The sequence below is a fragment of the Gopherus evgoodei genome, chromosome 15 (genome assembly GCF_007399415.2).
Source record: "Gopherus evgoodei ecotype Sinaloan lineage chromosome 15, rGopEvg1_v1.p, whole genome shotgun sequence".
Taxonomy (NCBI): Eukaryota; Metazoa; Chordata; order Testudines; family Testudinidae; genus Gopherus; species Gopherus evgoodei.
The window spans coordinates 15516045-15541634 of record NC_044336.1 but is presented as its reverse complement, the minus strand read 5'-3'; the positions used below and the strand labels follow the sequence as shown (position 1 = coordinate 15541634).

At 47.2% G+C, this 25590-nt stretch overlaps 1 protein-coding gene across 3 annotated transcripts; it reads right to left on the bottom strand.

Annotated features, from left to right (window-relative positions):
- Positions 1-83: 83 nt before the first annotated feature.
- FDXR (ferredoxin reductase) lies at positions 84-20015 on the bottom strand. 3 transcript variants are annotated; one of them, XM_030534480.1, is made up of 12 exons: positions 19890-20015; positions 15692-15789; positions 14312-14407; positions 12556-12678; positions 10963-11076; positions 10226-10327; positions 8083-8190; positions 7647-7731; positions 6495-6694; positions 5861-6032; positions 4766-4939; positions 84-2708 (listed from the first exon to the last, which is right to left on the bottom strand). In XM_030534480.1, exons 1-12 carry the CDS (start codon positions 19948-19950, stop codon positions 2578-2580), a joined length of 1464 nt encoding a protein of 487 aa, XP_030390340.1. In that variant the 5' UTR covers positions 19951-20015; the 3' UTR covers positions 84-2577. The 3 variants fall into 3 exon arrangements, with proteins under 3 accessions (XP_030390340.1, XP_030390341.1, XP_030390342.1); XM_030534481.1 differs by lacking the exon at positions 10226-10327; XM_030534482.1 differs by lacking the exons at positions 10226-10327; positions 10963-11076.
- Between the last annotated feature and the right edge of the window lie 5575 nt (positions 20016-25590).

Sequence of the window (25590 nt, the reverse complement as noted above, 5' to 3'; positions counted from 1 at the left end):
AGAGCAGTGTGGTGTGGACGGGTGCAGCATTAAATCGATTTAACGCTGTTAAAATCGGTTTAACAGTGTAGTGTAGACCAGGCCCTAGGAAGGCTCTACTGCCCTTGCTGTACTTCTTAGGAGTTACAATAATGGCATCACAGCGCCACCTAATGGACAGACTGTAATTGGGAAATGAAGTTTACCAGAGATTTAATTGCCCCGGTCCCTGAAGACAGAGATGAAAGAGCAGAGTGAAGACAAGGGGAAAGGAACCAGCTCTCCATTCCGAGATGAATTAACTCGGTCAGGGACAGATGACATGCAGCCAGCTATGGAACAGGCAGTTCAAAGGAACACTGAACATGAGAGGAATTGACATAATTGTCAATAAAAGTCCTTCATCTGCCTGAGATATTAAAACCTGGATCTTGACCTCTTGTGCATCCTTAATGGTCCTATGGCACTTCCCGGAGGGCATTAGCCCCTGGCCTGGCCAAATTCCTATCTAAGTAACAGCATTCAATCCCCCTCAGTTATTTTTCCCTTCCTAAAAACTGGCATGAAGCCCTGCTTGTATAGAACTGACAACTGCAACCCATCTTACAGCCAAGTTTGCGCTCCCCATACCGTGTAAACAGCCAGCACAATGCTTTGGGATTAACATTCACGGTGAACTCTGTTGACATGAGCAAAAAGCATTTACCACCGGCCACTACAGACAAACAAGGTCTGGCCCATCACATCATGTCGCAGGCAAATACCTCACTCACAATGCATTTCAATTGTTTCCTCTATTGTTATGTTCCTGTATGCCCAGCACCAAAGCAGGACAGAGAGCAATTTCATTACTTTACAGTCAACAGCCTCGCCAAAAAAAAAAAGCTTAATCACCTTTCCAAATCCAGAATTCACGTAATCTCCAGCTCAGAGTTTAACATTAGAAATGCATCATCCTTACGACATAACAGGAGTCACTTCGCACAAACAGCTGTTCAACAAGCTTTACTGCTAATTTGCATAGATGTTTCCAGCAGTCATCACATTTCCTGAGTTTCTTAATGAGTTTGCAAATGAGATTTAAAAAAAGAGATGAGGCCCAGATCTGTCTTGTCTAAAATTGGACTAAATGCTGAGCATGGAAATACAATCTGGAACCTCCCAGCAGACAGGTGTCCACATTGCAACAAAACAGCAAAACAACTGATACATTTTAGCAGAGACACCAAGGGTTGCATGAGGACAGAGATTTAATTCCCCTAACACCTAGAGACCTGGTCTACAACAGTCACATTTACAAGGGGGATCTGCAGATGCTGTCATAAGAAACAGATCTGAACAGTTTACATGTGACATAAATGCAGTCCAGCCATTCAGGTAGCCCCTACAGGTCAAAGAGAAAGCACATTAGCAGAGCAGTGAGGAAGTCTGGATGATGCTATACTTCTTCTGCAGCTAAACAGAGGATATTGGGGCTCTCGGTCTAGCAGCAAAACCTGGAATCATTTAAAACATGATCGATTTGGTCAAAGAGGAAAAGGGGACTGTTTAATAATCTTCAAAACACACAGACTACATAAAAAGGCAGAAAGGCCAAGAGATCGGTGCTAGTCACAATCAGGGCAGGCTGCACCTCTGAAATACTAATGCACAGATGATTCTGGATATTCTGGAACAAGTTAATTATATATTTACTAATTTCCCACCCCCCAGCTAAAAAAATAAAATAACCCAAGCCCAGTCTAGGTTTTCATCATTAAGTGCTGTTGAGCAGATGAGGACTCTCCAGGATTTACGGACACAGACTGCCTAGTAAAGTTTGCAGACAGACAGAAAGCAACACTCACTCAGCGGATGAGAAGAACGGCCCTGCATTTGCACAGCTCTTAGGCTAGCTGCAGGCCTAGGCTGGCCAGCCAGCCCTAAGCTTAATGCAGACAGAGATTAAGAGGTTGCACTCAAACTGTCGCTCCAACTTCACCTTCCTCTTCCAGAAAGGGCTTATTTATAGGTGATTTAAAGAGAGAAAATAACTTGCTCAGACTCTGACACAGGTTACAAGGAAATAAAGCCATTTGGCTTCAGGCTTTTGGTGTGAATGGAAAGGTGACGGTCACTCATTTTCTCTCACTGGCTTTAAAGGTACAGTAAATGATCAGAGGAGAGCAGCGAGCCAGGGCCTCTCACTCTAAGAGGCACTTGGTCCAACTAAGCAGTTAACGCCCAAGTGACTCAAACTACAGCGAGCTCCCAGATCACTGCAGTGACCCTCTATAGGGCTGACCCAAGGAGGGAAGGTGGCTGGAGACAAGACTGCAGGCTGTAAAGACCTGGAGTCAGTCAATAGCACATGGCCTTGTGTAAACTCATGTCTGCTTTAGGAAGCCAGAGTCAGTTCCAGCTCACTGCCGTACAGCTCCACCGGCCCCTGGAGCCACCCACCTTCTCCCATGCATCCAAGAACAGCAATCAGTTCTGACTGTGCCAATCCTCCATGGCAGGCATGGCCAGCAGCGAATGGGACTTGCTGAGGAGATGCAGGGGATACATTGTGGATCTGTCATTTTCTCAGACCCAGAGGGCTGTGCATAGGCATCTTCAGTGACTTATCAACTGCAGCATCTCCTGAGGATCCACTATCTTCTCCCGAGGTTTGCCAGCCAGCTTGCCTCTTGCCACTTCAGCAGCATCTATCTTCTCCCAGTCTGAGAAGGTAACTGGATGGACCCCTGGTGTTATAACAAAAGAGAAAGGACAGGTCCATATATCCCAAATGAACAAGAATGAAACATGCAAGCAAACAGAAGAACCAGAACCTGGCAAACACAGGCACCTTCAAAACTCAGCAGCACGAAGGCAGTTAAAAGACACGCTCCAGAGATCCAGTCAAATCTGACTAGTCAGACACTTGCAAGCCATAACAATATTCAGTGCAGCACTCATGGAGGGGAAACGGCCTTGATTCACTTAAAACGTCTTGAACTATTGGAGGGAAGCACACTTGAACCGAAAGCCTTTAAATACAGCAGCAGTAAATGACCCTCTGGGGTGTTTTAATCTGTCCCCAAATGTGCCTGGAAGCATTGCTATGAAAGCCAATCAATAGCAACAGCCATGCTGTTTATGCAGCTGACAATGACACTTTACTCAAGGATTGTGCTGCTTTTAAATGCCCCTTAGCTAGCAACCATGCGCTGTCCTGCAATGACTGTCAAACATTACTACATTTAAATAAAGAGAATTGCAGTCCCCCACCTGTGGGGGTTTTTTTAGTAATAAAATGCGGGGTTGGATACACATTGTGTTACACACTCTGCTCCCATAAATACCCTGTGGAAATCACTGCCAAGAGTTTAGTATGATTCAAACAGAGATTAATCATTTGTATGAAGAATAAAAACTGTTTACAGTTACATTAGAAGGGAAACAAAAATTAGAGGATAGAAACCCTCATGCTTCAGGGCATAAGTCAACAATAAATCAGAGTGTTAGGAAGAAAACTTCCCTCCAGATAGTAGGCTATTCCATAACTGCCTAAGGGGTTACTTGCGCAATTTGGTATTTGCTAATGCAAGATACAGCTTACTGGATTAAGATGACTGGCCTGAACTGGTGTGATCATTCCTATGAGCCTAAGTGCAACAGGGCTCAAGGAGAGATCTGTCATAGGAAAGACTGAGAACAGGCCGAGGGTAGAAATTTCTCTCTAAATCGCTGACTTGAATACGAATTAGATTAGTAGAAAGCAGGAGCTATGTTTGAGGACTATTGGGTATCATTTATGAAATGGATTTGTATTCACACCAAGGAATCTAGCAGCACAACCAGCACGCTCTCTGGTCGCCTCAGCAGCAAAACCAAGGGTTTAGCAGCCCATGGAACGAACTCCTCTTGCATTCTTGGAGTGGTTCCTCTGGATTAGGACTGAAGAATTATGGAAGTGCAGCCCTGGTGGGGAGCTCATACTGTCCTTAAACAGACCAGCGGGTAACAGAAGCTCAGACCCAGGACTGTCACCTTTCTCCGCAATATATTCACTGTAACCACTCAAAAGCTTCATACACAAGGTTCCTCGTTTTGTTAACAATAAGCAGAGATGCTCAAAATAGCGCTCCTTAGGTGCGCTGCAAGCACCCAGCTAGGTCTCTCCATATTCTGCGCCATTAGGCCGTCCATCTTATTGCTTCAGTGAGTGCCGTAAATTGTAATTAAAATGCATCACACAATTTTCATACTATTTCTTTAATTTAAAAGCCTGTTCCCGGCAAAAAGCAAAAGGGATAAAGAGACTCAAGAAATGCTTCATATGTCTAATCAGCAAGTGAAGTCTAACCAAGACTTTACAAAAACGAGGGAGTGGGTGGAATTTAAACATGGGTAGTGTCTATACAAATGAAAAAGCACCCGGAATGGAGAGCGCGCTGTGCAAGCTTTGTCCACTCAGCCTTGCCCATGCAATTAAATCCTGACTCTCAGCACTGTGATCTTATTATTACTGCATGCATCCCGTGCAGAGACTGACAGTCAGACCAGCGTGCATGGCATTTGTTCTCTCCCACCGCCCCTCGGAGACAAGGAGAAGAGAAACGTCCACTACAGACTGAGACAAGATCAAACCCTTTTCCTTAGTCAAATTAGAGCCCACGTTCCAGATTTCAGGAGACAGTTCATTAACCTATTGTCTCAGGCTAGAACTTTTGCTTGAGTTTGCTGGAAGGAGGTTGGCTGGCTCACATATTGCTACAGATACTCACACACAAGGACTCATGTATGCAAGTTCACTGACCTCGACTGTGCAGGATGCTCCTCACAGACTTGAAGCCTTCCTTGGAGTTTGAAAGGTTCAGCACCCCCGTCTGGAGATCTTCTAGCACGGACTGGGCTGTGTCAAAGCTATCATTCATGGTGGTGATAATCACCCCTGTGGGTCCCCTCTTCACCCAGCCACTGCAGTACAGACCTGTAACAGCATGTTACACAAAGTCTGACGTGCTCTGACGCAATCCCCAGTACACATGTGGGGATAGGGTCCAGCCAACACCCCAACACAGTTGTTTCTTCAGCTTGAAGGGACTCAAGAGTTAGATATAGATCTTTATTTCCTTATCCACCGTAGTTTTACACCCACACCCTCTCAGATGTAGCTGGCCACTGTTAACAGCTGGCACCAAGATACGTCACACTCACATCATTACCAAGACCATTGTAGGGAATATTAGGGTAGTAGCTCCCCTCCCTGTAGCAGAGAGTGCATTGTCTCAATCATGCTGTCCTCCCCACTGTAGAGCTGCTATGGGAGTTTCTAGTGACTCAAGAATGTTACCCCTAAGAAGCCATTGCAGGCTGCCATCTCTCGTTAATAAACTAATAATAATTACAGCATGCTTTTGGGTCATTTGTGTATCTGAGCTATTCATGTGACAAGATGCAGGACAGGTCTTTAAAACTGTAACCTTTTATTTTTTTGGTAAGGACACAAAATGGCCCAACTGCTACAATACTTGACACATCAATAGCAATTTCTGTCAGAGGATATTACAGTGCTTTCCAGATGCTGGTGACTTATGCCTCACAATGCTCCTTTAAAACAGGCATTACATCACTTTTGTGGATGGGGAAACCGAGGCACAGATAACTGAACTGCCCAAGGAGGGGTCACACAGGAAGCCTGCGAGCTACATAGGGATGGAGCACAGGTTTCCCAGTTCCCAGACCCATTCTTTACACAAGCCCATACCCACCCATCCACGCAAACTTCTTGGCCACCGACTCCTCCACCTTCCTACAGGCATGTTCCCCGGCCGCTCACACGCACACTTATAAGCTCTGTTACCCAAACACTACACACGAGGAAACCTCAACCTGGAGCATTAATACTAACCTGGTGCCCCCTGAACCCTGCCCAGGCTGTTGGGGATGATCCCCAGTTTGGGATCAAACGGTATCGAAGAGTCAAGTGGGAGGCTCCGGTAGCCAATGCTGCTGAGGATCAGCCCACATTCAAGCTCCTCCACTTCTCCAGTGGGGACAGCTCTGGCAGACTCACCTGAACCCTACGTAACCCAGGGAGAGAGAGAGAAGAAAGAAAAGAGTTAAAGAGCCTGTAACGCAAATGGAGTTGAGAGTCTTCTCTCCCAGGAGAAACAGCAACATCTCCCTTCTCCCTCCTGGAGTCACTGGAAATATTTAGGAGGCTGGGTTATTGGAGCATTCTCCAACTGCAGCTATCAATACCAATGGACAGAAAGTTCCCTTTGTATCAGAAGCAGCTCCTGGGGGAGATCTAGGGCTGATTTCCCAAGAATCTGTCATTCCAGCTGCTCAGACAGCAGGCAGTTCTGCTGGGTCTAATTAGACCAGAAGTATCAAGCTGTCTTTAGATTAACGCAGAAGGATTGCCCAGGGATTTCCAGATCCAAGTGGATGCAACAGACTTTTACTCATCTCCCAGCAACACAGACAGCCAAGCACGGGGAGGGCAAATCCTTTAGAAAGAGAGAACTTTGAGTCAATACCTCCAGCCTGGTGACGGCCATTCGGATGCCTCTTGCTTGCTTCCCGTCAGTAGCGGGTAGTACCTCCAGCGGGCTGCGCTGGAATTTCAAGCCCCACTCTTTGGTTGCTGATGCCCAAAGAGCAGCCTCTTTCTCACCAGGTTTCTCCCGGGCTGATTTGATCATCAGCTCGGTCAGACGCTTCCTGGGTCTGGGAATATCTAAAATTAAAGGAGAAAGGCAGGAGCATAAGGAACCCTGAACAAAGGTCTGTCAGTCTCTAAAGAGGGACCATGCAAGGAGGAGAGTCTGGACCAATGTACAGTTAATGCTAAAGAATTACATCCACTCAGCATCTGCAAGACTCTAAACCATGAATAAGGCAGATAACTCATGCCAGGCACAGCCGCACAATTGGGACTTTGGAACAGCTTTGCCAAAAGCCACCGCCTCTGAATTCAACAGTTGGAGAAGAAAGCCCAAGGGCACCTTAGAACCCAATTCTCCTTCCAGTTTAGCTTGGAACATGGGCTTTCAGACATGTATTCTCCTTCACTGAAAGTCACACAACTTCCCCTGCCCCTGCCCTTCCTCCATCTCCCCATCACTCCCCAACAATCCATGTGATGCTGTTACAAGCCTGAGCAGACAAACAACTCTGGAACGTGCTGCAGGTAAGAGCTGAATGTCCATTTCCTCTAGACACAGGTGGTGTTGCAGCTCTCCTACTGCTAGCCATCCTTGAATACTCGCCACCAGCGCTACTGTTTCAGCCCGTTGACCTGCTGGTCACTGTGGCTCAGCCAGGTGGAACTTGTGCTAGTCAATCAGGGCATTGCGAGGCTTTTTCTGAAGCCTTATGGTCTACCAAGCAAATGAGGGCAAAGGGGAAGAAGAAATTAGCTCTCTCATTACAACCCAATAGACCATAACAATTGCATCCAATCAGGTGACAACACGGAGCAAGGCAGGAATCAGAGATTGGTTTCCAAGATGTGAGGGTGATGAGGGGAGGGTAAAGTTGCCCAGTGGTTGTGTTTTGGAAAGCAGGGCAAGGCCCCCTGGCCTCATCCTTCATCTCCAAGAGCTCCCCCGGATAGAACCCATGGGTAGTCACCCCACCACGGAAATCTCACCATCCAACCTGTGTTGTGCTGGGCAGACATTCCTCACCTTTAATAACATCGCCAAGGCCTGTAAAGTCAGCAGGGTCCAGGAGAGGTCTGGTACCGGGCAGGTTTATCATCTCCCGCAACTCCTGGGAACGTCAGACAGGAAGACGTGATGCCTCACTGTGCCGTGTGTGGATAAGGCAGAGAAGCCATAAGAACAGCACAGATCCAAAAGAGAAGCCATTCCCACCATAAAGGTGGCACAGGCTAGCAACTCCTGCTTTACAGGCGAGAGGCTGAGTTCAGCATGTGGGCACAGTAACCAGGATGCCAGCATTCACGTGCCTTCTTGTAGACCCTCGAAGCCACAATTACTGGATTCAATAGCTCAGGTTGAATTAACTAGACCCACAGAAGAGGGGCTTAGGGTTAGATTTACAGTCACAGCAAATCCTGTTACATTACAGTACCCGTAAGCTCAAACATATAAGTTTTACCTTTATGGTGAAAGCTACCTGGAGGGGCCCCCTCCTCCCAACAAGCCACACACGCTTGACCTTACTGCAGGCTATGGCTGCCAAGGAGCCTTCAGTGATATCAGTCTTCTGCAAGACAAAGATGTGACAATGAACGAAGGTGGTGGGAGAGAGAGGCAGGCAGAGCATGGACGTTGAAGACAGCAGGACATCTGCTTGCCCAGGCAAAGCCACCTCCCTTTGCATGAGGTGGTTTTGACAGCTAATGCCTTAATGCAGCACTCACTGAAAATCCTGTCTGCAGTCGTTACACTGTTAACAAGGTAACACCTTACTGAGCAGCCTCAAAGCGAAATCTCCCTTCTTTAAAAGCCTTTTAAGAGGATGCTAAAAAAAATTAAACAACACAGACACACAACCCCAAATCAGTCAGCCATTTAAAGCTTGGGGCCAACAGGATGAGGAACCTCACCTTTCTAACCTCCTCTGCTGTAGGGATTCACACAGGGGCATTTGGTGACTTGCCCCTTTACCCTTCCCTACAATGGAGGAAACTCCCCTATTGACTTAGTCTGTGATGGGATCTATACCAGCCTCACTGAAAAACATGGCTGAGGGTTGTAGACTAAAACACTTAGCGAAGCCTCCTTATGACCGAAAAGAAATGAGAAGGGCAGTACTACTCAGAAGAGCAGACTAAGTAGAGATTCCACTGGACAGTACCTCAAAGGGTTCCAAATCTGATTTGCTCAGTTCAGAAGTCAAAATATGTTTTTTCCCCTAACCGTCAGCATCACAAGCTAGACAATGTGAAAAGCTCAGCAGGGCTCTTTTCTGCCTCTTCCTTCCCCCTTCAAATAAAGATTCTGCAAACAGAACTTGCTGACAGTTTTACTGATGATGCCCAAGGTGCAACAAACTTCCATACTCACTCACTTGTAGAGGGATTAGCTCCACAGAGATAAAAGCGGGGAAGAACCTACATTCAGCACAAAAAAGGAGCAAATCCGACTAAGGCACAGAGTCAGCTTTGGGAACATTGCACCTCATAGACAAGTGCCATGTCCCCCTTGTACCGGGGCTGAGTACCGCCTCTGGTCCCAAAGACCACATCATTTGAAGCCCAGCTCTCACTTCCCAATCCATGTAACTATGTAAGGCCTCTAAACATTGGCAAAGTCCCAAGCTTTTTTAAATTTAGCCATTAATGTTACAGGTAGTAGTTGAGTTTCAATCAGCCTCTTTTCAGTTCCAGAGGAACAGAAAGCTCTGGGAGGCCCTTGCTGCTAGCATCTGGGACAGCAGCTGTATGCAGCAACTGCTGCCAACAAGCTTCCAGCTATCGAACTGGGAGCATGGCAGGGAAAAGATCTAAGAGGCTGGATAGCAGGCACATGGGGTGCTGCCGAGGCTGATGCTACCACTAAGACCCTGGGAAGCAGAGATGCGTGGGGAAGATGCGCACCCTTTCCAAAAGAGAAACCCAGGCTAAACTTCTAACCTCCCAGCAGCTCCAGCAGGGGGCAGGCTGCAGTTCCCTCTTTGTTGCTTACAAGGAGAAAGGGCCAGAGCCTCATTCATTGCCTTTAAAACACAGAGTTTGAGGTTGTGTGAGACAAAATAAAGTGATGATCTCCACACCATGAAGGGCCCTGAGTGCTACAGAAGAGGCCAGCTGGTCCTGGGAGAATCCCAGCCCTATTCCTGCATTCTCTAGCTCTCGGGTATGTAAGGAGAATGTTTCTCACTGGGGAAAGTTCTAGAGCATTGTAAACTAGGTTGGAACATGGTGCTTTCTTTGCCTTTTTTTTTAAAAAGCACCAAATATGCTTTTTCCACCAGCCCAGCTGCTGGTGCCATCAGCCGGATCCCAATGCTGAATCCATGACTCCCCTGATCACTCCCATAGCAATGCTTGGGTATTACAAACCTAGGACTACGACTCCCTTGCGGGAAGAGCAGGAGGGGAAGCAGGCTGGGAGGGAGAGAGGCTCTGCTTGAAAACAGGACCCACACATGAGTCTACATGTGGTTGTTTTAATCAGCTATTTTGTCTGGGTTTCCCTCTTACATCAAACCCTAATGAATTTGAATTAGATTTCTGGCCCTTCATACAAACTCTGCACCTTGCATTCTATGTTTTACAATGCCTCCCTCAACTCACCCTGAGTATATCGAGTGGAGACAGCAGAACTCGGGCAACATCCAGAGCTACATTCCCCTGCCCCAGGACCACGGCTGTCTCGCTGCTTAGGTCAGGCTTCAGCTGTGTGGAGAGAGAGATCCCACTGAATAGTACATTCAACACCCAGTCAGTCCTGGCATTTTCACCACACATAAGGCTGGTTCTCTCCATCCCCTCCTTCTTACAAAGGCAGAAGTTTCTTCAGCCTCCTGTTTCACTCTAGCTGCCATTCTAACCCAGATAAAAGGGCCCAGGTAGGCCGAACAGTCACTCCCTCAGATGCAGTTGCCTAGTGTGGCTTTGTCAGAATGGCTAGTTTGCACCACATTCAGTTATTTTCCCAGCCTGCATCTCTTTCAGCGCATCCTGGGCCCCCACTCCTGTAGGTTTCCTGGATTCCCCTATCTCTCACAGGGAATCTCTGAGAGTGTCTACTATTTTGACAAGCCAGCTTAATCTCCCCAGCCCTAAAAATGTCCCTTTTGGGCTTCCTTACATCCTCTCCAAGAAGTGCTGCCAATCTACAGAGCTGGCTAATTCTCTCTTACTGACGTGAAAATTGTTCACATTTTTAACATCGGAGAAGGATTTAATTTTGTGTCTATTAATCTTTTTCAATTGCAAGCCTTTCAGGCAGGCACTAATCCAGAGCTGGAGGACTGCATACAGATGCACAGAGAGTGCAAAGGCTTAGAGAGGAAAAAACAAACCCTTACATCTCTGTTCTCAGGCAGTCCATTGTACCAGCCCACAAATGCTCTTGCTGAATAAACCCCCGAAAGGTTCTCCCCTGGGATTCCAAGGATTCGGTTATCCTCAGCACCATAGCTCTGCAGAGACAGAAGCAACATTCCCATAGTCATACACATGCCACTAGATCCGGGGATAAATATCACACGTCATGCAAATCTCCAGCTCCACAAACACAACACAGAGGAGCCATTGCATCTCTTGGATACTGTACTGCTGCCAATCACCATACTATCCAGGCACCTCCTGGGGTAGTAGATCAGCACAGCAAAGACCCCAGTGAGTTTTGTGGAATTATCAGCTCTTCTCGGCTTGCAGGACACCCTGCTCATCACACTAATCTATCCAGGCTGGACTACATCAGACACAGAGGTGTGGCGAGGGAGAGCGGGGCTTTCAAGCTGCTTTTTTAGGGCAAGGGCAATGTGAACCTGAAGAAAGGGTAACTGTGCATCTCCTCCTCTGGGACCCGCCTCTCACTCCCCAAATAGCCATAAAGCCTGTCGCTTTTTAGACTAGCAGCTATTTTCTCCCGCGTCTCGGCAGCAAGGAGAACTATGGCGGACTATGTTACAGACATATGCGATCCCCAGGGCACCGGACTCAGAATGATAGTTCCAATCAGGAGGGGAGTTTCTTTCCATTCTGCAATGGAAAACAAGGAACAGACATTTCCCTGCTACTAACTCAGCCATCTCTCTACGGGACAGGAGGGGATACGGTTCCCTCTGTAGGTGAACTGTCTCCAGATCAGCAACGCGCTCTGGGATGTGCACGTCAGGCTGAATGGCTACAGGAAATATTCACCAGCACAGCTACTCACAAATTCAAAAAACCCTCTTTTCTAGCCAAAATAGAGTGAATTTCATCCCCCACCACCTCAGACCTGACACTTCACGCTCAGAAGGGCAGTTCATTGGTTAGGACACTCATCTGTGACCAGCGAGACGGGGATTCAGTTCCCTGCTCTACCTCAGCCCTGGTCTATACCAGAGTGGGGATCAATCTAAGTAGCTGAAGTCGACGTACTTAGATCGACTTACCGTGGTGTCTTCACCACGGTGAATCGACTGCTGCCGCTCCCCGGTCGACTCTGCCTGCGCCTCTCTCAGCACTGGAGTACAGGCATCGACAGGAGAGCACTCGGGGGTCAATTTATCATATCTAGACTAGACACAATAAATCAATCCCCACTGGATCGATTGCTTCCCGTCGATCCGGCAGGTAGTGAAGAGACACTCTCAGACCTCCTGTGTGACTTGGGCAAGTCACTTAGCCTCTCTGTGCCTTGGTTTCCCACCAGACAGGGGTGTTGTAAAGATAAATCATTTAAAAATTGTGAGGAGCTAAGACACTACAATGATAGAGAAAATATAAAAACCTAAGAGAGAGAGATTCCCTCTCCCTTAATAACCAAACTTGACAGGAGGGGCTAAACAGTGGGGGAATCCAACAGACTCAATACCCCAAAACTCGGTAGGAAGGAGTGAAGCGTTCTGGATCTGATTGCGACACCACCCCAGTCCTTTCCCCACTAGACACACAGACCATTAACCCACCAGAACCACCGCATGATAAGCCCGCTGCAGCTCCTTCACCATCACGTCCTTCCCGATAGTGACATTCCCATAATAGGCACAGCGATCGGAATGCGCTGTCTGAGTAAACGTGTTGATTACGTTCTGTTGGGTCAAAAGAAGTTTTAAAGGGTTTAAATTTAACAGCCACACGGCACGTCCTACAAAGCACAGCCAGAGAGGAGACAGAGGCATGGTCTGGGGATGCATAGGTCCTCAATGCCCCCATGTGGCCTTGAAGCTGTAGGTCAGTGTCTCCCTCTCTAATTCATGCTGGCTGTTCCAGGACGCATAGCTCTTATCTGACAAAGGCTTGAATATTTCATTTTAAAATAAACACAGTTATCCACGGCTTGGCACCACACCAGTAAGATCTGTCGAAAGGAAGCGACAAACGGCAAAAAATAGTAACAAAAAAAGATCCATTCACTGCTAGTGCGAGTTTGCCCCTTTGAAGAAACACTTGCCTGGAAGTTTTACTAACTTGAATTTTGCCCCTTGAACAGACCTCACCAACATCAAGAGGAACAATGCAAAGTTCCAACTGTTCTTATGTTCGGTGCTACTGAACAATCCCAGCACTGACCTTCTGGTGCAGATATCCTTGCCTGACACTCCCAGCTTTTAATGTGAAAGCTCTTTCTTGAAATCGGACTGTGCAGCAATTCATTCTTATATGCACTTCCAGGGCCAACCCTAGCTCTTTTGGTGCCCTACGCAGCCCTCCCACCCCGCAGGGGTCTGTCTGGGGCCTCATCCCAGACCTCCACAGTGGAGAATGGGGGGGGCTGGTGCCAGACCTCTGCGGGGAGGAGCGGGGGAGCTGGCCACTTCCTGCAGGAAGCGGAGTGACCCAGCCCCAGTTTACTCTGTTCCCCTGGCTCCCAGGTTTAGGGGGCAGGGGGAACTGCCCCCCAGCTCTCACCAGCAGTGCGGCTGGGAGGCAGGGGAGCAGAGCAGGCTGGGGCCAGGCCACTCTACTTACCAGTGAGGGCAGCCCCGACCACTTCTGGAGTCCTCAGGGGAGTGCGAAAGGAGCTGGAGTGGAGCAGGGGTGAGAAGGGGCACGGCAGAGCAGGGGTGGGGGCTTTGGGGAAGAGGTGGCGTGGGGCAGAGCAGGGGCCCTGGGGAAGAGGTGGAGCAGAGGCTGGTGCAGCATGCAGCTGTATAGAGCACCAGGAAATTTGGTGCCCCAAATTTCCTGGTGCCTACACAACTGCATAGTTTGCATATGGGTAAAGACAGCCCTGTGCACCTCCCCACATTTCCAAACTTTTCCCCTACTTTAGTCGCCAACGCCTCTGCTTCCCAGTAGCCTTGTCTATTTGGCAAACATCACTTCTGTCCTTGGAATGCCTGACCAGACCTGCTCTGGCAACAGAAAACGGGCCTCATGACAGAGAGAGAATCCCCTACAAACAAGAATTGCACCCCAACACTGGGGCTTCTTATACCTCTCGAGAGGGCCTACAACTTGTCTCAGCTCACAATGGTGTAAGTGGACCACCAAACCCAGTTCACAACTCCTGGACAAAGCTACCGACACGGATTCTCCATTTCCACCACCCCTCGACCTAGGGTGACCAGACAGCAAGCGTGAAAAATTGGGACAGGGGATAGGGGGGTAATAGGAGCCTAAATAAGAAAAAGACCCAAAAATCAGGACTGTCCCTATAAAATCGAGACATCTGGTCACCCTACCTCAACCCTGTTAGGCAAAGGGAAAGCCAATACTAACTTTGACTTCAGGGTGGTCTGGTGCCACTCCAAAACGAACAAGGCCGAAGGGAACTGGTAGCTTTTCATAAATATCCACCCGGGCCAGCCTGTGGTGCTAGAGAAGAAGAGCAAGTTCACAGTTATAAAATAAGCAATCAAGCGAGAACAAAAGCACACAAGCTAAGTGGCTAACAACAGGGGCCCAACATCAACCTTCTGCTGCAGAAACTGGCTGCACATTAAGAGACACTGATCTTGAATCTGCAGACAAAACTCTCCTGTGTTCTACTAAACCACATTCTCAGGTTGGGATACTGTGGATTTTGCCAGCCTGCCTCAATAGAAAGAGGAAAGGAATTATTTAAAGAAACTTAACAAGAGGATCTACCTTCTGACCTGAAGATTCATTAACTCGCACCAATAGGAACGCCATATTGAGCTAGAGACTGTGGCTGTTTGTTTTTTGTGCAATAACTATTTTATCTTAGGACACGCCCTCTAGGTCAGTGAAAGGAATATGAGATGCTGCAAAACACTGCCAGCAGAGATCCATGTCTGACCAGCCCGTCATGGAGAGTTTAGCACTGGGTATTTAAGCAATTACTGCAAATGTATCTTGGGTGAAAAATACCCCAGATTTCACCCCTTTGCGCCCCCCTCCCCTCCCCACAACAGCAGTTAACAATGCTGGCCAGGATCCTAAAAATCTTACTGTTGATTATACACATTTTAGGTTTGTAGCTGGTATGTATTTTAGACACCATCAGACTTTTTGCTTTAAGTACTTTGTTAGCAACTAATATTTTGAGACAGCGTCTCTCTTGTGCTATTTGTGGAGATTAAGTAGCCCTGAAATTTGTCCTTGAAGTTCATGAATGGCTAAAATGCAGAGTTTTATACCACAGCATGCTCAAGGGTACTTCAGAGACAGCAAAAAGCAAGTTACCTCACTTGATTAAGCAATTATGGATGTGACTTATCACTAGCAGCACTCTGCAGGTTTTATAACTATTCTCATCGCCAGACCAACAACTGATCCACTAAGATTCTGACATTTACTGTTAAGTGACATTTGTTTGTTCATTTGTTTGGCTTAGTCAATATGGAGAAGGACCTAAAGCAATTCTCCCTGGTGTCCATATATTTATAGATGAATGTTACCAGCATTTTGTAGAATAAAAATTTTAAAAGCCCAGTAGATAGATATTTGTGGTATATCTTATTACAGAAGCATAGTTTTGCCTTAATTTATAGTGACAGCCTTATAGGCTTGATGGAGACACCCCAACACAGTGCAGGCATCAGAGAATCGTCCCCTGAATTATGGGATGTCTGTGGCCCATATGCCAGCAAGCAAGAGGCTGAATATCTCCTCTTATGTTGAATGGAAGCCAGTTACCTTCAAGAGGTGCTGGGCGGTGTAAAACCCAGCAGGTCCACTCCCCACAACACATATCTGAGGAGCGAGAGCAGCTGTAGAAAGCAGCCTGCTGAAACCTGAGCAAAGAGCACAAAAGCAGAGTCAATGAGCAGAGAAAATACCACACTTGACACAAATGTTTTTATCCTGCTAGGATTTTCCATGCATGCTGGCTGGACCTCAGAACAGGGAGGGGTGCGAAAGGTTTCTAAGAGCTAGCCCTTCCGCATTAAGCAAACACGGGACTTAGAACCAATTAAAACGGAAGGCTAAAAGTTACCCTTAGGAACACGTATACCATGGAAAGAAAAGCCACCAACAGGAAAACATCAGGGATGTGCCCAGGGTTTCTGCTAGGTAACAGATCTCCCCTTTCAAAGGGATTCTTTACTGAAATGGGCCATAGCACGACTCCCCTTGTGATGATTTCATTTTTTAAGTCCCTTTCAGCACTCCATTCTCCGCAGTGAGCTGGACACTATGGCTTCCCCTTCCACCTCTGACTGTGTTATCAGGTGGGGGCTGCCACTTGAGATTTTCCTCCTGAGTGAAAGCCCAACAAAAGATCTCACTGCCACGGCAATCTAGTGCTTCGCGTTCCCCACACTGCAGGCTATTCAGAGAATAGGTCATTGATAAATTTTAACGTGATCCGATTAAACAGCAACCGGAAGGGCTGGAGACAATAGTGATTTCAGTCATAGTCCAGCATAGCCTTGGTAGTCAGCTGAGAAGTTTTATTCCACTAAGTACAAAGACATTCAAAGCAAAAATGCACTGGGGTCAAATGCCGGGGACTACAACTCTCTGCCAAACCCTGATATTTTTCTTCAGTGCCCTTGATATTTGTAACTATTTTAGGAAGCGGTTACCCAGATCCACTCACACTGCACCTGAAGCGTTAACTGGACTCTTTTAGAAATGGAGTGTGTCTGGGGAAGGTAGTTAGCACAGAGGAGTAGGCGTCAAGAGTCCTGGATTCCATTCCAGGCTCCGACACTGGCTTCCCTTGAAACTTTGCCTCTTGATGCCACTGTTCACTCATCTGTAAATCAGTTAGAGAAATTTCTGCCAACCTCACAAGGAAACATGGACTTCATTCATTAATATTTTGATTAAAGTATTTTGATGACTTCAGAGGAATGGCATGACAGAAGTGCAAGACAGGAACAGAATTTTCTTCTCAGAAAGGAGGAGGTTATATGCTTGCAGGGGTGGGTAATTTTTCGTGAATCTATGCCAGGTGAATGGCAGCAGCCGGATGTCACTGGAGCCTGAAATTCTCTCTCTACAAAACACTAAGGCAAATGCAATAGCAATGCAAGTGTCCTCCCCATTCCACCCCGACAAGCTGATGATTCACCCTGACCTAGAAGGACAGAAAGAAGTTCAGTTTCCATGGTCCATGCAAACTTCAGCTTCTCTGCCGAGACCGCAGACCAGGACCCCAATTTAGTATTGTCCATATCTCAAAAATCACCATCATAGCTATTTGTTCATTGAGTACTGGACTAAACCAGCTCATTCTGCCAAGGCCATCCAGCAGTAATCAGATGGCTACAATTTAGTCACTACTGACCTGAGCTTAAACCAGCATTGGGTCTCTCTATCCTACTAACAAACAACCCACCAAGGCGCACACTCCTATGTCCAAATGTACATATATTTAACAAGGAAGAGGGCTCTCACCCTCCAAATGCTAACTGATATGGTGAAGTCTTTGGAACAAGCATCACTACAGAGTACTTTTACTTCTAGTTACCCTAGATGTTATTAACATCAGGAAATTGGTGGTTTATTTACAACACTATTTTGTATTGGACAGGGTTACTTTAAAGAAAAAGTGATCCTTTGCACTCAAGTTACAGGACAGGAATAAAAGGAAGAGCTGATCATAGCTTTGAAAGTCATAGTTAAATCTACTCTAACTCCTGTAGTTTAAGGCTAACTTCTAGTATTTATATACTTCATTGCATAAAAATCCCTCAACACCTCTCTCTTTTACCCCTCTCTGGATCTTTTTCCTCTCTGCTCTCTTTTTCATAAACTGAGGTAATAAACTGGACCATATAGAATGTATCGTTTGATACAATATCATTTTTTAAATGTCTCCTCCCTTCAACAGAACACTGAGCATCTTAGTATTATTGTTTTTAATTAGACCGATACTCAACACAGGACGGATATCTGCATTGAGCTCTCTCCCCCTTTACTTCCAAATTTTCTTCTGGAAAAAGTCTTGCAAATTCAGAGCCTAGCAGCAGATGAGAAGTTTAAGGTAGTTTTAGCAATATGCATTGCTGTATATGTATCCAGTTGAACTTTATCTGCCTTTACATTGCTCACTCCCCTGCACTGTGTCCAAATCCATCTCACAAGTCTGCAGTGGTTTTGGCTGCTTCATTTTTAATCAGCTAAAACAATTTAATGTCATCAGCAGTCTTGCTAACCACTCCTACATCACCAAGGGACCACATTTCCAGGAGGGGTTGTGGCTACTCAACTTGAGACACGTGGGGCCTGACTATGGAAGTGCAAAGCACCCACAACTACAGCTGAAATTAACAGTTGTTGCAGGTGTTCAGCTCTTCCAAAAAACAGGCCCAAAGGGGCCTCCAGGGGAGGCTCTGCTTTATTAACTCTTTCCAAGAGCAAACAACTTTGAGGGCACAACTTTATTTGGGGGACAGCCAGGATCTGTGTTTTGGCCATTTCAGGATAGGCCTATTTCTGTTCTTCCCTTGGACTATCACCTCCCTGAGTGAAGGCTCAGGCATCATTGGAATCAGCCCAATTGCCTTTTGTGAACACAGGCTTCACCTTAGTTACTTTCCAGGCTTCATAACCAGCTTATGTTCTTAAGGGCCTGGACATCAAAATGTCAGGTGGTTCTCTCTCAACTCTTCTTTCCCATTTCCATCTCACTGTCACACTGCTCCTTGCATTCCTTCAGCTACATAATCCCCATTCCCCTGCACCCCTAAATTCCCAAGTCACTGACTCCATAGCTCAGCTCCTACCCCAACAACCCCCACCCCGATCCATTTTTTGCTCCCCCAGGCTCCACAATCTCTCTATAGCCAGGCTCCCATCTCCCCACGCGCCCCCCCCGCCCAGGTCCCTCTATAGCCAGGCTCCCCGGTCCTTCTATAGCAGTGCTTCTGAACCACGGTTTCATGTACCCCTGGGGGTACACAGAGGTCTTCCAAGGGTTACATCAATTCATCTAGAATATTTGCCTAGCCTTACACCAGGCTACGGAAAAACCACTAGCAAAATAAGTACAACTAAAATTTCACACTGACTTGTTTATACTGCTCTATAGACTATACACTGAAATGTAAGTACAATATTTATGTTCCAATTGATTTATTTATAATTATATGGCAAAAACGAGGAAAGTCAGCAATTTTTCAATAATAGGGCAGGGATGCTTTTGTATTTTTATGTCTGATTTTTTAACAAGTTCTTTTTAAGTGAGGTGAAACTTGGGGTAACCAAGGCAAATCAGACTCCTGAAAGGGGGACTGTAGTTTGGAAAGGCTGAGAGCCACTGCTCTATAACCAAGTTCCTATGCCCTCCCCAGCTCTCTCTGTAGTCAGCTCCCCTACCTGCACCCTAGTCCCCCTATAGCCAGGCCAGGCTCCTATGCCCTCCCAGCCCAGTCCCTCTATAGCCAGGGGCTCACCCCCCAGTCCCCCTATAGCCAGGGGCTCACCCCCACCCCCCAGTCCCCCTATAGCCAGGGGCTCACCCCCACCCCCAAGTCCCCCTATAGCCAGGGGCTCACCCCCAAGTCCCCCTATAGCCAGGCCAGGCTCCTTTGCCCTCCCAGCCCAGTCCCCCTATAGCCAGACCAGGCTCCTATGTCCTCCCAGCCCAGTCCCTCTATAGCCACGGGCCCACCCCCCAATCTCCCTGTAGCCAGGGGCCCATACCCCTCCCAGTCCCCCTATAGCCAGGGGCCCATACCCAGTTCCCCCATACCCACCCCCCAGTCCCCTTATAGCCACGGGCCCATACCCACCCCCCAGTCCCCCTATAGCCAGGGGCTCACCCCCCAGTCCCCCTGTAGCCAGGCCAGGCTCCTGTGCCCTCCCAGCCCAGTCCCCGTACAGCCAGGGGCCCGTACCCCCACTCTCCAGCCCCGGCGCAGCAAGCGGACGGCCCCCTTACCCGGGAGGCGGCGGAGGGGAGACCCCCACTTCCAGCAGACACGGCCGCAGCTCGAACCCATGCTAAGGCAGCGCGCTAGGAGCACCCCACCCCTTGGAGACGAGACGCTCTATCTCTTCCGCAGACCCGCGGCCGGGCAGCAAAGCGACTCCGCCCTGCGTCCGTATTAGCCAATCAAATGGCGGAAAGCCCTTTGATTAGCATAGGTCCACCCCCGCGTGCTCATGAACCAATTACACGGCAAATGTTTAATTAGCATAACCACGCCCCTCCCGGAACACCGCCTGTTGGAGAGGAAGAGCCTTTTCCCAGGCCTGTGTATTCCGTCTCTATGGTTTATCCTCCAGTGCATATAACTAGGTTCGCCCCCTAGGCTGGAGCACAGTGTAGAGTCTCTCCCGGCTAGGAAGTACCATAGAGAGGGGGCGGTGGGGAGGGCTGGTTTGTTTGGGGATGGAGTGCGAGGCAGAGGGGACTGGTCCCAAACACACTTATTCCAGTGCAAGTTTCACCTCCCCTCCCACACTTGGGGGAGGATCACTCTGATTGGCCCCCCATAGAGCAGCACACGGTCCCTAAATCCCCTGCCTGGGCCTTGTTACTAGGGCATGGGGCTGGGAATCAGGAGACTGAGGTTCTGTCTCTGCCACTGACTTCCTGTTCGATCTTGGAAAAGCCTCCTAACATTTCAAGTGGCTAAAGCAGGATGCAGCACCACCAGGGTCTGACCTGTCCAACTCCCTCTATGAGTGGCACTGCAAGCTCATACTTGTGCCAGATCATAATGCCTCTAGGTTTAGGGGCCCTTTCATGTCCCCTCCCCTGGCAGCCATCAATGTGGGAAATTTTTCCTTCAACTGGGACAGAGCGGCTGGAGGGGTCAAAGCGGGACAGACCCACAAATCCTGAGACCATTGGGAGACGTGTCTAACCTGATTTTAGCCCCGATCCTGCCCCCATTGAAATGTCCCATTGACTTCTGTATATTACCAGCATCAATGGGAATGGTGCATGTTCCATAACTGACAATCTGTGTTCCTCTGTTTCCTAGTGAGTACAATGGGGATAACAATATATCTCAGGCCCCCAGGGATTAATTCATTATTATTATTATAAAAGGCTTTGCGGTCCTTAGCTTGACAGTGCTATAGGAATGCAGAGTCCTGTGATTATTATTACAAAGTTGGCATGCTGATGGTACCACGGGGTTTAGGCCATCAGTGTAGAACAAAAAGCTTTTTCTTCAATAAGGAATATGACTTCTTAGTTGAGATGATACCCTTCCTAGGGACTTTAGTAAGGGTAGATTTTTCCATCTTCCAAGCAATATACAGTGATTAATCAGTCCATACAATTATTTAAGGCTCTGATTTTGATCCTGCAACTATTGAAGTGAATGGCAAATCTCTATTAGCCTTTAGGATTTATTATTAGATTTATATACAAAACAAAAAAGAGGTATTGATCCCAGGCTCTAAAAGTGCTCCTGCCAAATTTACAGGGGGGGGGGAAATATATCATAGTTGTGAATCACAGACTATCAGGGTTGGAAGGGACCTCAGGAGGTCATCTAGTCCAACCCCCTGCTCAATGCAGGACCAATTCCCAACTAAATCCCCAAATGGCTCCCTCAAGGATTGAACTCACAACCTCAGGTTTAACGGGCCAATGCTCAAACCACTGAGCTATCCCTCCCCCCATCTGCATAGCCTCAGATTGCTCTCCTTTATGTCTGATTTCTCTCAATGGCTCTCACCACCACAGCTACCCATATAAACAAATGTGCCTTGCGCCAAGCTTTGAAGGTCAGCCCTCTAAGAGAACCCTGTATTGCCAGCCCCCTTTCTTTTAAACTGAGGGAGAGCCAACTCAAGTATCCCTACTGATTACATCTGTGGTAGTTCAGCACAAGGAGGGAGGCAGTCTCTTAAGTAACAAGGTCTGAACCCATTTAGGGTTTTACAGATTAAAAACAGTGCCTTAAATTCAATCCAGAAACCAAAAGTAAGCCAGGGCAATTCATGGAGAACCAGTGACATGTGCTGCCACCAAGAAGCAAAGCTTAAAGGGCATCAGCATTCTGCATTACCTTAAATTTTCAGATTGGTCCAAATTTTTACCCTACACAGAGCATATTGTAATAATCCTACTTTGAGGTGGCAAAGACCTGGATCCATGGTAGCAATCTCCTGCTGAGTTACAGATGGTAAAAAACACTCCTGGTCATCACTGCCGTATGACCATCTATCAGCTGCTGGGGGTCTAATGCCACCCCCAGATTCGAAACACAGTTAATGAATGGTGGGAACACATCTTCAATCAAAAGGGGCGAAATCAGCCTTGCCATGTCACTTAGCCTACCAGCATCACTTCAGTCTTATCTGGATTGAGCTTCAGCCAGCTAGCTCTCATAAAGTTGCCCAAATCTCCTCCTGGTGACAGCTGGTGATATTTGAGTTCTCTTTATCTACAGAAAGACAAGTCAGTCCTTTGTGAGGCTACTTTTAACAGAAAAACAAGCCTTGAGGCCCAGAATATAGTCTCTTAAAGGTCTGATAGATAAGAACTCCCTCCTACCCAGAGATAGACAAACCAAGGCCAGCCAATTTATCTGGCTGGGGCATGGGAATAAGGAAGTTTCTGTCCTTTATTGCCCTCTGGGATGTATTTGCATTAAACGGTGTCTTTACATTAGCTACCTCACCACAAACCAGACCACTCCTATTGTCATTTAAACAAAAATTCCACATACAATGTTTTAGAAAGGGATGTGATTTTGAGAGTCTCCACTGCTACTCAGCAACATCCACATTCAAGCCTTCGTTGCTGTTTGTGACAGTACACCTTTGTCCCGGACACTGCTGTCTCTGAAACAGTACTGAGCAGCGTTACTCCCTGGCTGTGCTTGCAGGTAAGCTCTGTTCAGCGTCTGTCCAGCACCTGCTGCTCATACCCCTTCCCAGGTAATTTTTGTGGATTCTAGGACAGGAATTATATGCAGTGTCATTGTAGCGATGTCGGTTCCAGGATATTAGAAAGACAAGGTGGGTGAAGTAATAGCATTTATTGGACTAGCTTCTGTTGGTGAGAGAGACAAGCTTCCGAGGTACCCAGAGCTCTTCTTCAGGTCTGGGAAAGGTAGACCCAGCATCACAGCAAAATGCAAAGTGGAACAGATTGTTTAGCACATATTGTACGGGGCCAATTCAAGATAGAGTGGCCCATTAACACCTCTGCAGTCATGGGACAAAAAGAGGGGGGTAGCAGGTTACAGATTGCTGTAATAAGACATAAATCTAGTGTCTCTGGGCTTGGCTACACTTGCAGATGTAGAGCGCTGGGAGAGAGTAGTGCCTGTCTGAGATCAGTTGGTCTAGTGGTTCTTCAGGCACCGCCCCCTCAATAAAAGGCTGATTTTAATATTCAAATTGCTCTAAAACCCATGAATGTAGGGAGATTATCTTGAAAACTGGTATGTCACAAGAGAGGCTGACGTAGATCAAAGTTGGGGTCATTTGGTCAAGGGGTTCTCAAATTACAGCCCATTTCCACGCAGCTGGCCATACCAATTTCAGATTCTTATAGCTTTTTTGATGCAGAGCTAGGGAAAATTCACACCCCAACCTTAACCTCAGCACCGAGGTTTTTGGGCAGTGAATAATCAATAGAGTTCCTACACTGCAGACCGTCTTCCTTAGACCCTAGTAGTTGCCACTTTCAGTCTCTAGGTGGCTCTGTAGGTAAGGATGCCGTTGTAATGGAGAACGACTGAAAACAGCCATTGCTCCCACTGTTGCTTAGCTTATGCGCAGGCTGATGAGGTATTAGGTTTTGTACATGTTAGTGGAGGGAAAAATAGCATTTTCTGTCCTCAGGATTTCTTTTCCCACCAGGTTTCTGTCAAATCCACTTATTTCCAAACAGTGCTGTAATAACTATAGTAACATATGCCAGTGGGATTAGCCTCTCTGTACTGCCCAAGAGTGTAGCTAATGCACAGTTAAAATCTCTCTCCTGCTATCACTGGAACTGGGAGCTCCATTAACATTGCAGATTTTAGCATAAATTGGCCATCAGGATTAATGAAGCATTTTAATAACGGAATCATAAACATTATCGATGGAAAAGGTCTGTTAGAGCTTAACTCAACAGCGCATCCTTGGATGATCTCACAAGTGCAACCACAGGGCCCGATTCTCCTCTCACGGTGTAAACCAGGAGTAACTACACAAACCAATGGAGTAACACTGGTGCAGAACTGCATTCAGGGTGAAATTCACTCCTGTGCACTAGGCCAAGGGGACATAGGCTGTGAATATGCCTGGTGCTGACCCAATGCTCAGAGGTGAAATTCACGTTCAGTGAGGAAAAGGAAGGGCCTCCGCCTGTCAAGATGTGAGATTTTGTTAAATCACGGTAAGATAAATGCCACAGATATTCTAGTATAGCCATTCTTAGATGCACATTCCAACACAATACCCACTCCCCACCCCTTCCACAGACACGCGCTTCCCCACTGCCACTATATTCTCGAGGCCAGATCGTTCAATTCTTCTTCCTTGACTCCAGTGGTAATTTTGCCTGAAAAAGGACAAACTGCAGGATTTGGCCCATAGAAGGTGACCAGAGAATCTGCCTTTGCAATGGCTTTCTAGAACTGAGGACAAAGATAAATAAGAGAACTTTATCGCCCATTAGAATGGTTTGTAATAGGCAGTTTGGGTTTTAGGATTTGCTTCTTGCTGAATGAGCATTTCTTTCTTTGCATTAGCCACCCAGCAGACAAAATGTTAGGAACAGTGAAGGCAGTGCTCCCTTATCTGCAGTTATCTTGCCTTTTCTTAACATGAACTATTAATCCATAAGAGTGGATAAATATTAACAGCGTCTTGGCCAAGAACCCAAAAAGGGCAGAAGAGGAATTTGCCACTTGCTGTTTTTCAGAAAGCTTTGAGAGGCAGTTTTAGCACAATGCAGTCACTCCCCCACCTTTCCATCCTCCAACAATACTCCTGGCTGGTTCTGATGTTCATCCTCTAGAATTTTACAGCAGAAGGAAGGGAGGCTTCCCGTGTCTCTCCCTGAGGAGACTGGAAAATGAAGTTACCCTGGGCTCGCACTGCATTTTAGTCCTTTCACACATAGTTTGATGCTGGTGAAAGGTGCCAAATTGCAGAGCCAACCTAAGGGCTATCCCTCCGCCCCATCCCATCCCAAGTGTGTAGGAACTGTGCCATGTAGTGTAAAGGAGAGAATCTCTTCTCTCAAGCTTCTCCCCCTTTTCCTCGCAAAGTGCTCTGATAATCTAACCCAGTAGCTAGGGATGAAAGCTTGCCACACACTTTTTGCTTGAAGATCACAGGTTACCCCAGGCTCCTCTATATCCAGGACTGGTCCATTGGCTCAGAACACCATAGCCACAGGTCCCTCAATTCTACAGCGAATCTCCGAGGAGCTCACGGCTCTCAGGGCTGTGGCATCCCAGCTGCCCCTGAGGACATGAGGGGGCTGCAAGCCAAGCCCTCTCCTGGATAGTGTGGTATCTGGCTGCACACAGGGGCAGCTAAGCAGTGAACTAGGTACAGGATTGATGAGACCCAGGGTCTCTTGCATTCTAAGCCTGGCTCTGACACCAACTTCCTCTTATCAAGATCATTTAACTTCTCTGCCTTAGCTCCCTCATCTGTTAAATTGGGGTAAC